A 13,453-nucleotide genomic window follows, 5' to 3' on the forward strand; every position below is an offset into this window, starting at 1 on the left:
CAATTCTGAAAGTGAAGATGTATTAAAAGTCATAAATGTTCTAACGGACTTTTTATCAGGGCTAAAGCTTCCTTGATCTCCACCTAATTGACCCTGCTCTCTTTTTCCTTCCAATTCTTTTTCATTTTTTGCACGAAATGATACTAACTTATGAAGTACCACCATTTTATATGACATTGAGGTACACATTAATTTATTTAAAAGATGTTTTCATTTATTTGACACAGAGAGCGCGTGCACAAGCAGGCAGAGCAGCAGACAAAGGGAGAGGGAAAAGCAGGCTCCCAGCTCAGCACGGCTCCATCCCAGGTCCCGGGGATCATGGCCCAAGGCAAAAGCAGACCTTCAATTGACTGAGCCACCCAGGCACCCCTAACATACATACATTTATAGCTGACTAGGACATAGCTCTACATAATCAGCTAGGTCAATCCATAATGTCTTCCCAACAGCGAGAAAAACTGTTAAGAGTGGGAAAATTTTGGTATACTACTCTGACAAGTTTTGGTACTGGAAGCTCACCTGATATCCCCACATTTCAAATAATTTGCTCCTCCTTTTATTTTTTTAAAGATTTTATTTATTTATTCATGAGAGACACAGAGAGACAGAGGGAGAGAGAGACAGAGACAGAGAGAGGCAGAGACACAGGCAGAGAGAGAAGCAGGCTCCATGCAGGGAACCTGATGTGGGACTTGATCCCGGGACTCCAGGATCATGTCCTGGGCTGAAGGCAGGCACCAAACCACTGAACTACCCAGGGATACCCTGCTCTTCCTCCTAAAAAAATTCTCTCATTTGACCACCTTCCACTATAAAGCGTTGCTTATATTCCTCCATTTACTCCCTGTACTCTCAGCCATTCTCATCATTCCCTCTTTGCTCTTTTCCAACTATTTCCAGGCATTCCTTAGGTCTTGGAATACCTGGAAATGGAACCAGTAATTTAGCTCCTTTAGCCGTACTCTCAATTTAATCTGCAGCTGACACCTGATAAAATATAGAACTCCCCTCCTTTTCTCATCTTTCTCCTTTCTATGCATGTAATAGGTGATTTTCTTTGGAAATTAGGATACATGAGAATTTCTGTTTTAAATCAACATTCTGTCAAATGACTTTTTATAAAATACAATTCTTACCTTCTACTTGTTCACTGAATATACTTTGCCCTTGTTGATCTGCAGCTCCAGGTAAACAATCAACAGATTTCTTTGGAAGTCTTGCAGAAATACTCTGTTAAAATTAACATCAATAATGAGTTGCATAAAGATTTCCAAATCCTTTTCTAAGAAAATATTCAAATGTTCTACTTTAATCACAATCAGACATACAAATAAGAAAAGCATGTATTGAAAACCAACACATTTAAAAACCTCATCTATGCTATCTCAATTAAGTGCACCTTTTCATCTTCATTTGGCCATTAACTCTAACTGAACATGGAAGGACAGAGTAAATATTTTCACAGACAAGAAGACTGACTTATAAGTACATTTCAACAAGGAAATAACAAAACACCTAACTCTACTTTGTGTTTTCCACCAGGATAAAAGGACAGTAAAACTATTGAAACAAATTCTTTAATAAGTACATTTGCTATAAATTTAAACTGTTCCTAATGGCAGAAAGTTTTTTAGACTTAAAATAAGATACTTGGCATGATAAGAAACCTCGGAGTACATCATGTTGAGTATAAACAGAACACTGTGGTAGCTGCTGCTTCATTTAGATAAACAAAGGCTTGGAATTTTCATTGGTAGGAAAAAATGGTTGAATGAAATGGCAAAGTAGGAAGAAAAACTTTTCTTGAAATTATGTCTAAATAATATCAAAAGATTTTAGATATAGGTATGAAATGCTTCAAAAAGTATAGTAAGCTTTCAGAAAGGAAGAATAAGAACATTCATTGAGGGCAACCCTGCTGGGACCCCTCTCACTCCTAAGAGCTTTCTCTGTATCTTTACTGAATAAACTTCTTTCATTTTACTCACACACACAAAAAGAACATTTACTGATTAATCACCTAAACGGTACCAGGCATTTGTTTTAGTACACAGTTTCTTTTCTACACACAAAAATAACAATGATTATAACAATGGAGTGGGTCTTCCTGCTTCCCGGTCACTTCTAAGACATTAGAGTAAAAGGAACAGATGTGTTCCATGGTCTCTCTGTCCAGAATGTCCTTCTTCAAGACATTCTTGCGACTGATCCTTCCCACCCGTCACTTGGCAGCTCTGGCACACTCAGAGAGACTTTTTCTCACTACCAAAATTCCACTCCCATTCGCATCCCCATCCTAACTACAAATGCCTCCAATATTCCCTAAACTAACATTTCCATTTTTTTTTTACATGAAATGCTTACAGTGACTTATAATGGATCAGAGTTTCCTTATTTTTCTGCTCCTACCACTACAACCTGTACAGCCTGGTCATAGTTAGTATTCAGTAACATAAATGTATTTAAGGTCGAAACACTGAAAATCATCTCACTGAGGGGGTGCCTGGGTGGCTCAGTCAGTTGAGCATCTAAATCTTGATCTCAACTCAGGTCATGGGTCTCAGAGTCGTGAGATCGAACCCCACATTGGACTCTGTGTTGAGCATGAAGCAAAGTTAGGATTCTCTCTCTCCCTCTCCCTCTGCCTCTGCTCCTCCCTGCCCGCTCACATGTGTGTGCGCACTCTCTCTCTCTCTCTAAAACATAATCATCATCCTCATCTCACTGAGAAGGTCTAAGTACCAAATCTTGAAGAATGCAAGGGCTGAGGGTGTTGATGGCCAGACAGTCAAATATCCACAAATGACTTTTGATTCCCCCAAAACTTAGCTACTCATCTCTTATTTCCTACTTTAAGAGCAATTAGACTTAAAAATAGGAAACGTATATATGAAAAACCAAAACATTTCAATAAAAGACTCATATATATGCTCTCTAGATCTAAGCTACTTCTTAACCCTCATTTGGCCACTGAGCATGGAAGGTCAAGTAAATTATAACCTGATGTTGACCTTACCAATAACTGAAAGGCAATGAACAAGCTTTGTATATTATATGTACTATACACTGTATCCTTAAAATATAAAGAAAAGGTTATTAAGAAAATCATAAGGAAGATAAAATATATTAAGAAAATACTTATCGAGAAGCATCTGTAAGTGGACACACAGTTCAAGCCCATCTTTTTTTTTTAATTTTTATTTATTTATGATAGTCACAGAGAGAGAGAGGCAGAGAAATAGGCAGAGGGAGAAGCAGGCTCCATCCACCGGGAGCCCGATGTGGGATTTGATCCCGGGTCTCCAGGATCGCGCCCTGGGCCAAAGGCAGGCGCTAAACCACTGCGCCACCCAGGGATCCCAAGCCCATCTTGCTCAAGGGCCAACTGTACACCTACACAATGTCTCTAATCACAGGCTACTGAAACTTAACATACCCCAAATTACAAATCCACCTGTACACTCTAACTTTCCCATTCTTTTCTTAACACTTGCCATTTTACTGTCCTTCAGAAATCTTCACATTTAAAAACCATGCCCTCTATATTTAGTAAGTCACTCAAATACTGCTGTGATCATTTTTTGTCTCATATTTCTAGAGCATTCTTTACAGCTCACAAAGTGGGTGATCACCTTTGTTACCACATTTGGTCATGACACACACCCAAGGGGTAAGTATTAGTATCATTTTTATGAATGAGGTCACTGACATTCAAACAGGTTAAACAAGTTTTTCTGAGATCCCACAGCAAGTAAGTGACAGAACCAGGATGGTAGCACATCTTTTGACTTCAAATACAGTGCTCACACCATTGTAGAGCAGCTGCCTCTACTAAGACATAGGCCCGTTTTACCTTCTTCCATAGGTGTCACCATAGAATAGGTCATAATTACTTTATACTATGTTACTATAAGTAGGGCAGCCACAAAGATACTCAATGCATGCTATTTTAACTATCCCAAATGTTTTTACCTTTTAAAGTACCACTAAATCATGGGGACCTCGATGGCTGAGTCAGTTCTGGGATCAAGTCCCAAGTCATCAGCCTCCCTGCTGAGGGGGGAGCCTGCTTCTTCCTCTCCCTTTGTCCCTTACCCTGCTCATGCATGTGTACTCTCTCTTAAATAAATAAATAAATAAATAAATAAATAAATAAATAAATAAATGAATAAATAAATAAATTCTTTACAAAAATAAATGAACAACGTACCACTAAACCACATTGTTATTATACTCCCACTGCTCCTTGTAGATCTACCTGACAATCCAAATATAATACTTTTAGGGTGCCTGGATGTCTCCGTTGGTTGAGCATCCAATACTTGGTGTCAACTCAGGTCATGATCTCATGGTCATGGAATCAAGCCCTGTGATGGGCCCTGCACTCAGACTGAAGTCCGCTTCAGATTCTGTCTCCTTCTCCCTCCCACTCACTCTCTCAATAAATAAATACATAAAAGCTTTTAATAAACCTTTACATATATAGTTAATATATAAATTATGATATTATACATTATGCATAATACACAAACTATATATAAATGTGTTATATATAAAATAGAATATGGAAATTATAATATATGATACACATATATGCTAATAAATTTAATGTATAAACATAATATATATGATTTATACTTCTAAAAAACTATAATCCAAACTCTGTCTAGATCACATTAGAAGTTTTGCACATCCATACACACCACAGAATCATACATTTCACCATAGGTTGACCTAGAGTTTTTCTTTAGCTTTTTAGATAACTTTAAAACCCAAACTTGGGATATCTGGGTGGCTCAGTGATTGAGCATCTGTCTTCAGCTCTGGACGTGATCCCAGAGTCCTGGGATTGGGTTCCACGTGGGGCTCCCTGTGTGGATCCTGCTTCTCCCTCTGCCTCTCTGTGTGTCTCTCATGAGTAAATGGATGAAATATAGAAATAAAAAAAGATTCCTTAACACAATTTTTAAAAAGATTTTATTTATTCATGAGAAACACACACACACACACACACAGAGGCAGAGACACAGGCAGAGGGAGAAGCAGGCTCCCCATAGGGACCCCAATGTGGGACTCAATCCCTGGACCCTGGGACTGTGCCCGGAGCAGAAAGCAGATGCTCAACCACTGAGCCACCCAGGCGTCCTGATTCCTTAACACTTCTAAGCTCAGTTTTCTGCCATACTACCACACACCTTTCACTAAGTTAAGCTTGCAAATTAGCAGAACTCTATTACTATATTTATCACATAATTATCAATTACAGGTAAAAGGTATAAGGAATTTATTTTTATGGGCAAATGCAGACATGATATTTTTTTATTTTTTTATTTTTTTAAAGAATTATTTATTTATTTATCTATGAGAGACACACACACAGAGAGAGGCAGAGACATAGGCAGAGGGAGAGGGAGAAGCAGGCTCCATGCAGGGAGCCTGATGTGGGACTTGATCCCGGGTCTTCAGGATCACACCCCGGGCTCCAGGCGGCGCTAAACCACTGCACCACTGGGGCTGCCCAGACATGATATTTTAAAATAATAAGAAGACGGTACCTCAGAATCCCAAGGTGAACTATCTTCTCCTCGTCCTAAAGCTGATATCCTATCTGTAAAATATAGTCACAAATACATTAATGAGAACATGTATTACTATGAATTCTAAACACATATACAAGCGCATCCACATTCACAAATATTTCAATAAACCCCCCCCCAAAAAAAAAACAAAAAAAAACAAATATTTCAATAAAATAAAAGTAATAGGAGATAAGATTTTCAGAGGGATGAAACATTTTCAGGAAGAAAAAGTTCACAGTAGTTTGCGATACTTAGATAGTAAAAGAAAAATAACTTCGTGAAATGAAGTGGATAACATATTTGGATCTACATACTTTCATATTGTTTTTTACTAGCATGTAAGCATAGAAAAAAACTCATAGAGGTTCACTAACTTAACACTCATATGATTTTTGTGTGCTCTATCAGCAGAAGTCAAATTGTCATTAACTGCTTGCTCTTGTGGAGGACTTTCAATAATATCAATACCATTGTCCTTTTTTCCAATTGCCAGCTTCGTTGCTCCTTCCTATAAGAACACCACCACCACCACCACCACCACACACACACACACACACACACACACACACACACACACACAAAACAGCTTCAAAAAACATCATATTAATCCACCTACTCTCTCACTCCTCAAAAAGACAAATACATACTGTATCTGTCAAGTCATAGGCACTATCCTAGGAGAAGATGGAAATATAAATAAAAGAGGGAGTCTGCCTTATATGCTACTAGGGGGACAGATGGACAAAAACAAATAAGAACAGAAGAGGATCATTGTCTAGTTCTAGAAGTGAAGTGAATAGAGTTCAGTGAAGGCACAAGGAGAAAAATGTTGTATATGGGAAGCTCAGGAAATGCTGCAAAGATAAGGCTTATATCTTGAAAGACAAAGTATACAAGGAGTGTGTGAAGGGCATTCTAGCAAAGGTAGAACGATCAAAAGGATGAAGTAGGAAATAACATAGTAAGTGACAGTAGCTCAGAATGTGGCAAAACTAGGACACAATTATTGGGAATGGGATAAAGAGATATAATTGGAAAATCAGGACTGAACTGAAAAAGACAGAGTCATGCTAAGATATGAACTTTCTCCTTCAGGTATTGGGGAATCCACTAAATAAGCAGGAGTTACATCATCACATATATATTTTAGAAATGTCACTCTAGTACCAATGTAAAGATGAACATAAAGGAACCAAAAGAGAAGAGTATTTCAAAATTATAGATGAGAAAGTGAATTATGGTAATAAGAGGTGAAAAATTGTTAAGCAAGTAAAGACACTGCATGTGGTGGAGTGACTGGATGTGGTTTTTAAGATTTATTTATTTACTTTTGGAGAGAATGAGAGAGTGTGTGCCCATGCAGAGGGAGGGACAGAGGAAGAGGAAGAGAATCCTCAAGCAACCTCTCCACTCTGCACAGAGCCAGACACAGGGCTCAATACCGGGACCATGAGATCATGACCTGAACCAACATTAAGAGTCAGATGCTTAACCAAGGGAGCCACCCCAGTCACCTGGATGTGATGTCACCTAATTTTAGGGAAGTTTAGAGTCCAGGATTTTTTTTCTGCTTCAGTGTTCCAATGGTGCTTTATATTACGGTGGGGAAAACAAATGACAAAGCAGATTTAAAAGTCAGGAAGAGCAAAGAGTCAGAAATAATGTCTTCAGTCTGGGACTTCATCAAATCTGAAGCACCCAGGGGACTTATTAAGAAAGTTTTAGATAAATACATTTGGAGTAGAAAAAAATGACAATACTCAGGAAAACCACATGATGTTAAAAAGTCATCTATAAAACATACTAACCTGGGATCCCTGGGTGGCGCAGCGGTTTGGCGCCTGCCTTTGGCCCAGGGCGCGATCCTGGAGACCCGGGATCGAGTCCCACATCGGGCTCCCGGTGCATGGAGCCTGCTTCTCCCTCTGCCTGTCTCTCTTCCTCTCCCTCTCTCTGTGACTATCATAAATAAAAAAATTAAAAAAAAATAAAATAAAACATACTAACCTGATATAATTAATGTCAACCTACACAAAACTCTGAAATTTTCAAAATAAAAATAAAAGAAGGAAAAAAAATAAAACAAAATAAAAGAAAGGGGGAAAAACCATGGGATTCAGTACTTCACTTATATACTTCAACATTACTTTCTAGAACAGAAAAAAATACTTTTATTAATATACACAAGTAATGAGCACCTGGATGGCTCAGTTGGCTAAGCCAACTTGATTTCGGCTCAGGTCATGATGTCAGGATTGTGACATTGAGATTTACATCAGACTCCACACTCAGCAGGGATCCTGCTTCTCTCCTTCTCTCTGCCCCTCTCCCCACTTCTGAGATAAATAAATCTTTAGAAAAATGCATATATACGTGGGCATGTATTCATTTCTGCACTTTTAAGATAGATACTGAATCCCAGGTCTCCAGGATCAGGTCCTGGACTGAAGGCGGCGCTAAACCACTGAGTCACCCAGGCTGCAACAATATTCCTTATAAAAAAATGAAACTTAAAAGCTAAGATTTAAGTTGTAGAAGAGAAATATTTTAGGGATTACAGAATTTTAAGGCACTTTATGAGAAAAATATAAAACCCCACTTTAAAATTCACATGGTTTCTTATTCCACTGTGAATAGCATACTAATAGCTTTAATTTCCTATCTACATATATAGGATGGTACTTAAAGGCTGGAGAAAGAATCTAATATTAAAATATTAATAATCATGATCATCCAAATTAAAGGTTTAAAGTCTCCAAAGTCATGAATGATTATCAAGCAGGACATAATATTCCATATTCACGGGAGAGAAGAAAAGGCCTTAAACAATCAAATCACTTGTATTTCTGAGTTTCAGATACGAAAGAATTCACAGGTTAAATTTAACAATTTTTGGTGGCACCGGGCTGGCTCACTCACAAGAGTGTGTGACTCGTAATCTCAGCATCTGAGTTTAAGCCCAGCATTGGGTATAGAGATTACTTAAAACAAAATTTAATCTAAAAAATACAAAACAGCGAGTGAAGCCGAGGGGAGCCGACAGCTCCTGAGAAGGCGAGGGGTGTGTGTGCATCCGCCTCTTACTCCTCTCCCTGCAGCCCTCCCTCGAGGCTGGCAACACCTGGGCCCCTCCGCCACCCGCCTGCCTGGGTGGCCTGGCAGGACCTCGCGCCCTGCCCTCGTGGTCGGCGCCACCGCCCCTGCCCCTTGTCCCATCTAGGCGCTGCGGCCAGTCCTGCCCCTCCGGCGCCCACGGCCGGGCCCATGTGCAGCAGTGGCAGCGGCGGGGGCAGGGATCGCTTGGGACTCCCCTTCACTGGGTGCGCGGCCCACCCCGTCGCGGGCCTGCCACCTCCCCGCCCCAGGAAGCAGAATGTGATGAACACGGTGAAGGGAAAGGCGCTGGGAGTGGCTGAGTACCTGACCCAGGTCCTCAAGGAATCAAAATTTAAGGAAACTGGTGTTATCACCCCAGAAGAGATAACTTTCAAATCATCCTGAAAACCTACCAATTCGGTCTGAGATTTAAAGAGAGAACTGAAGTGACACAGTGAGAAAACTCTGCCCTTCTATCAAGTACAACTTGTTTATGGCCACTCTGCACTGAGCAAAATGACTAGAAGGAAAAACTCATCTAAAAAGAAAGAATCAGACACATTCCTCTCCCCCACAGTGTTACAAAATTTGAATTACAATTCAATGTCAGAGAGCCAATAAAGAAGCACAATTATAAAGCTACTGGTGGCTCAAGAAAAAAAGCATAAAGGATTCAAGAGACTTCATGACTGCAGAATTTCGATCTCATCAGGCCGAAATTAAAAATCAATTAAATGAGATGCAATCCAAACTGGAGGTCCTAACGATGGATAATGACGTAGAAGAATGAGTGAGTGACATAGAAGACAAGTTGATGGGATCCCTGGGTGGCACAGAGGTTTGGCGCCTGCCTTTGGCCCAGGGCGCGATCCTGGAGACCCGGGATCGAATCCCACGTCGGGCTCCTGGTGTGTGGAGCCTGCTTCTCCCTCTGCCGGTGTCTCTGCCTCTCTCTCTCTCTCTCTGTGTGACTATCATAAATAAATAAAAATTAAAAAAAAAGACAAGTTGATGCCAAGGAAGGAAACGGAGGAAAAAAGAGAAAAACAATTAAAAGATCCTGAGGACAGGTTAAGGAAAATAAATGACAGCCACAGAAGGAAAAATCTACATTTAATTGGGGTTCCAGAGGGTGCAGAAAGGGACAGAGGTCCAGAAAGTGTGTTTGAACAAAACCTAGCTGAGAAGTTCCCTAACTTGGGGAGGGAAACAGGCATTCAGATCCAGGAGATAGAGAGATCACCACCTAAAATCAATAAAACCTGCTCAACACCTTGACATTTAATAGTGAAGCTTGCAATTCCAAAGATAAAGAGAAGATCCTTAAAGCAGCAAGATACAAGAGATCCCTAACCTGTATGGGGAGAAGTATTAGGATAACAGCAGACCTCTCCACAGAGACCTGGCAGGCCAGAAAGGGCTGGCAGGATACAGTCATGGTCCTAAATGAGAAGAACATGCAGCTGAGAATACTCTATCCCCATCAAGGCTCCCATTTACAATAAAAGGAGAGATAAAGAGCTTCCAAGATAGGCAGGAACTGAAAGAATATGTGACCACGAAAGCAGCTCTGCAAGAAATACTAAGGAGGACTCTGTAAAAGAAAGAAGAAGTCCAAGGAAACAATCCGTAAAAGCAGAGACTGAACAGGTATCATGATGACACTAAACTCGTATCTATAGTAACTCTGAACGTGAATGGGCTTAATGACCCCATCAAAAGGCGCAGGGTTTCAGACTGGATAAAAGAGCAAGACCCATCGATTTCCTGTCTACGAGAGACTCATTTTAGACCTAAGGACACCTACAGCCTGAAAATAAAAGGTTGAAGAACCATTTAACATTCAAATGGTCCTCAAAAGAAAGCAGGGGTAGCTATCCTTATATCAGCTAAATTAAAGTTTATCCCAAAGACTGTAGTGAGAGATGAAGAGGGACATTATATCATACTAAAAGGATCTCTCCAAAAAGAGGACCTAACAATCAGGATATTTATGCCCTGAAAGCGGGAGCTGCCAAGTATATCACTCAATTAATAACGAAAGTTCAGATATACTTAGATATTAATACACTTATATGTGGAGACTTGACTATAGTGCTTTCTGCAATCGACAGATCTTCTAAGAACAACATCTCCAAAGAAACAAGCGCATTAAACGATACACTGGACCAGATGGATTTCACAGATATTTACAGAACTTCACATCCAGACGCAACTGAATACACATTCTTCTCAAGTGCACATGGAACTTTCTCCAGAATAGGCCACATACTGTGTCACAAATCAGGTCTTAAACGATACCAAAAGATTGGGATTGCCCCCTGCATATTTTCAGACCATAATGCTTTGAAACTAGAACTAAACCACAAGAAGAAATATGGAAGGATTTCAAACACGTGGAGGTTAACGACAATCCTGCTAAACGATTAAAGGGTCAACCAGGAAATTAGAGAAGAATTAAAAAGATTCCTGGAAACTAATGAGAATGAAGATACAACCGTTCAAAATCTTTGGGAACAGCAAAAGCAGTCCTGAGGGGGAAATACATCGCAAGACCAGCATCCGTCCCCAAACTGGAAAGAACTCAATGCAAAAGCTAACCTTGCACCTAAAGGAGCTGGAGAAGGAACAGCAGAAGAAGACAATTAGTAAAGATTCGAGCAGAACTCAATGAGATAGAGACCAGAAGAACTGTGGAACAGATCAACAAAAACCAGGAGTTGGTTCTTTGAAAGAATTAATAAGACAGATAAACTATTAGCCAAACTTATTAAAAAGAAGAGAGAGAAGACCCAAATTAATAAAATCATGAACGAGAGAGGAGGGATCACCACCAACACCAAGGAAATACAAACGATTTTGAAAACTTAGTATGAGCAGCTTTATGCCAATAAATTAGGCAATCGAGAAGAAATGGGTGCATTCCTGGAAAACCACAAACTACAAAACTGCAACAGGAAGACATAGAAAAGCTGAACAGGCCAATAACCAGGGACGAAACTGAAGCAGTCATCAAAAACCTACCAAGACACAAAAGTCCGGGGCCAGATGGCTTCCCAGGGGAATTCTATCAAACGTTTAAAGAACAAACCATACCTATTCCACTAAAGCTGTTATGAAAGATAGAAAGGGATGGAGTACTTCCAAAGTCGTTCTATGAGGCCAGCATCACCTTAATTGCAAAACCAGACACAGACCCCACCAAAAAGGAGAATTATAGACCAATACCCTGATGAACACGGACGCAAAAATTCTCAACAAGATACTAGCCAACAGGATCCGACAATACATTAAGAAGATGATTCACCATGACCCAGTGGGATTTATCCCCGGGATGCAAGGCTGCTTCAACACTTGTAAAGCAATCAATGTGATTCATCACATCAGCAAGAGAAAGAACCAAGAACCACATGATCCTCCCAATAGATGCAGAGAAAGCATTTGACAAAATACAGCATCCATTCCTGATCAAAACTCTTCAGAATGTAAGGATAGAGGGAACATTCCTCAGCATCTTAAAAGCCATCTATGAAAATATCGTTCTCAATGGGGAAACACAGGGAGCCTGTCCCCTAAGATCAGGAACAAGACAGGGATGTCCACTCTCACCACTGCTATTCAACAGAGTACTAGAAGTCCTAGCCTCAGCAATCAGACAACAAAAAGAAACAAAAGGCATTCAAAGTGGCAAAGAGGAAGTCAAACTCTCCCTCTTTGCAGATGACATGATACTGTGCATAGAAAACCCAAAAGAGGGCAGCCTGGGTGGCTCAGCGGTTTAGCGCCTCCTTCGTCCCAGCGCCTGGTCCTGGGGACCCGGGATTGAGTCCCGCGTCCGGCTCCCTATGTGGAGCCTGCTTCTCCCTCTGCCTGTGTCTCTGACTCTCTCTCTCACTGTATCTCATAAATAAATGAATAAAATCTTTTTTTAATTTTTTTTTTTATTTATGATAGTCACAGAGAGAGAAAGAGAGAGAGGCAGAGACATAGGCAGAGGGAGAAGCAGGCTCCATGCACCGGGAGCCCGATGTGGGATTCGATCCCGGGTCTCCAGGATCGCGCCCTGGGCCAAAGGCAGGCGCCAAACCGCTGCGCCACCCAGGGATCCCCTGAATAAATAAAATCTTAAAAAAAAAAAAGAAAGAAAAAGAAAACCCAAAAGACTCCACCCCAAGATTGCTAGAAATCATACAGCAATTTGGGATTGTGGCAGGATACAAAATCAATGCCCAGAAATCAGGTGCATTTCTATACACGAACAATGAGACTGAAGAAAGAGAAATGAAGGAGTCAATCCCAATTACAATTGCACCCAGGAGCATAAGATACCTAGGAATATACATAACCAAAGAGGTAAAGTGTCTCCACCCTCAAAACTACAGAACACTTCAGAAGGAAATTGAGGAAGACCCAAAGAGATGGAAAAATATGCCATGCTCATAGATTGGAAAAATTTCAATGCTACCCAGGGCAATTTACACATTTAATGCAATCCCTATCAACATACTATGGACCTTCTTCAGAGAGTTGGAACAAATCATCTTAAGATTTGTGTGAAATCGAGACCCCTGGGTGGCGCAGCGGTTTGGCGCCTGCCTTTGCCCCAGGGCGTGATCCTGGAGACCCGGGATCGAATCCCACATCAGGCTCCCAGTGCATGGAGCCTGCTTCTCCCTCTGCCTGTGTCTCTGCCTCTCTCTCTCTCTCTGTATCTGTCATAAATAAATAAAATAAAAAAAAATTTGTGTGAAATCAGAAAAGACCCCAAATAGCTA

At 40.5% G+C, this 13,453-nt stretch overlaps 1 protein-coding gene across 1 annotated transcript in view; it reads right to left on the bottom strand.

Annotated features, from left to right (window-relative positions):
* The window catches only part of LOC140633127 (coiled-coil domain-containing protein 144A-like), a 606,261-nt gene that overhangs the window by 545,783 nt on the left and 47,025 nt on the right, over positions 1-13,453 (bottom strand). Inside the window, 3 exon segments of the mRNA XM_072825150.1 lie at positions 1,140-1,233; positions 5,559-5,607; positions 5,957-6,090. Coding sequence (XP_072681251.1) covers positions 1,140-1,233; positions 5,559-5,607; positions 5,957-6,090 — 277 coding nt within the window.

This window comes from Canis lupus, chromosome 5, assembly GCF_048164855.1.
Source record: "Canis lupus baileyi chromosome 5, mCanLup2.hap1, whole genome shotgun sequence".
NCBI lineage: Eukaryota > Metazoa > Chordata > Mammalia > Carnivora > Canidae > Canis > Canis lupus.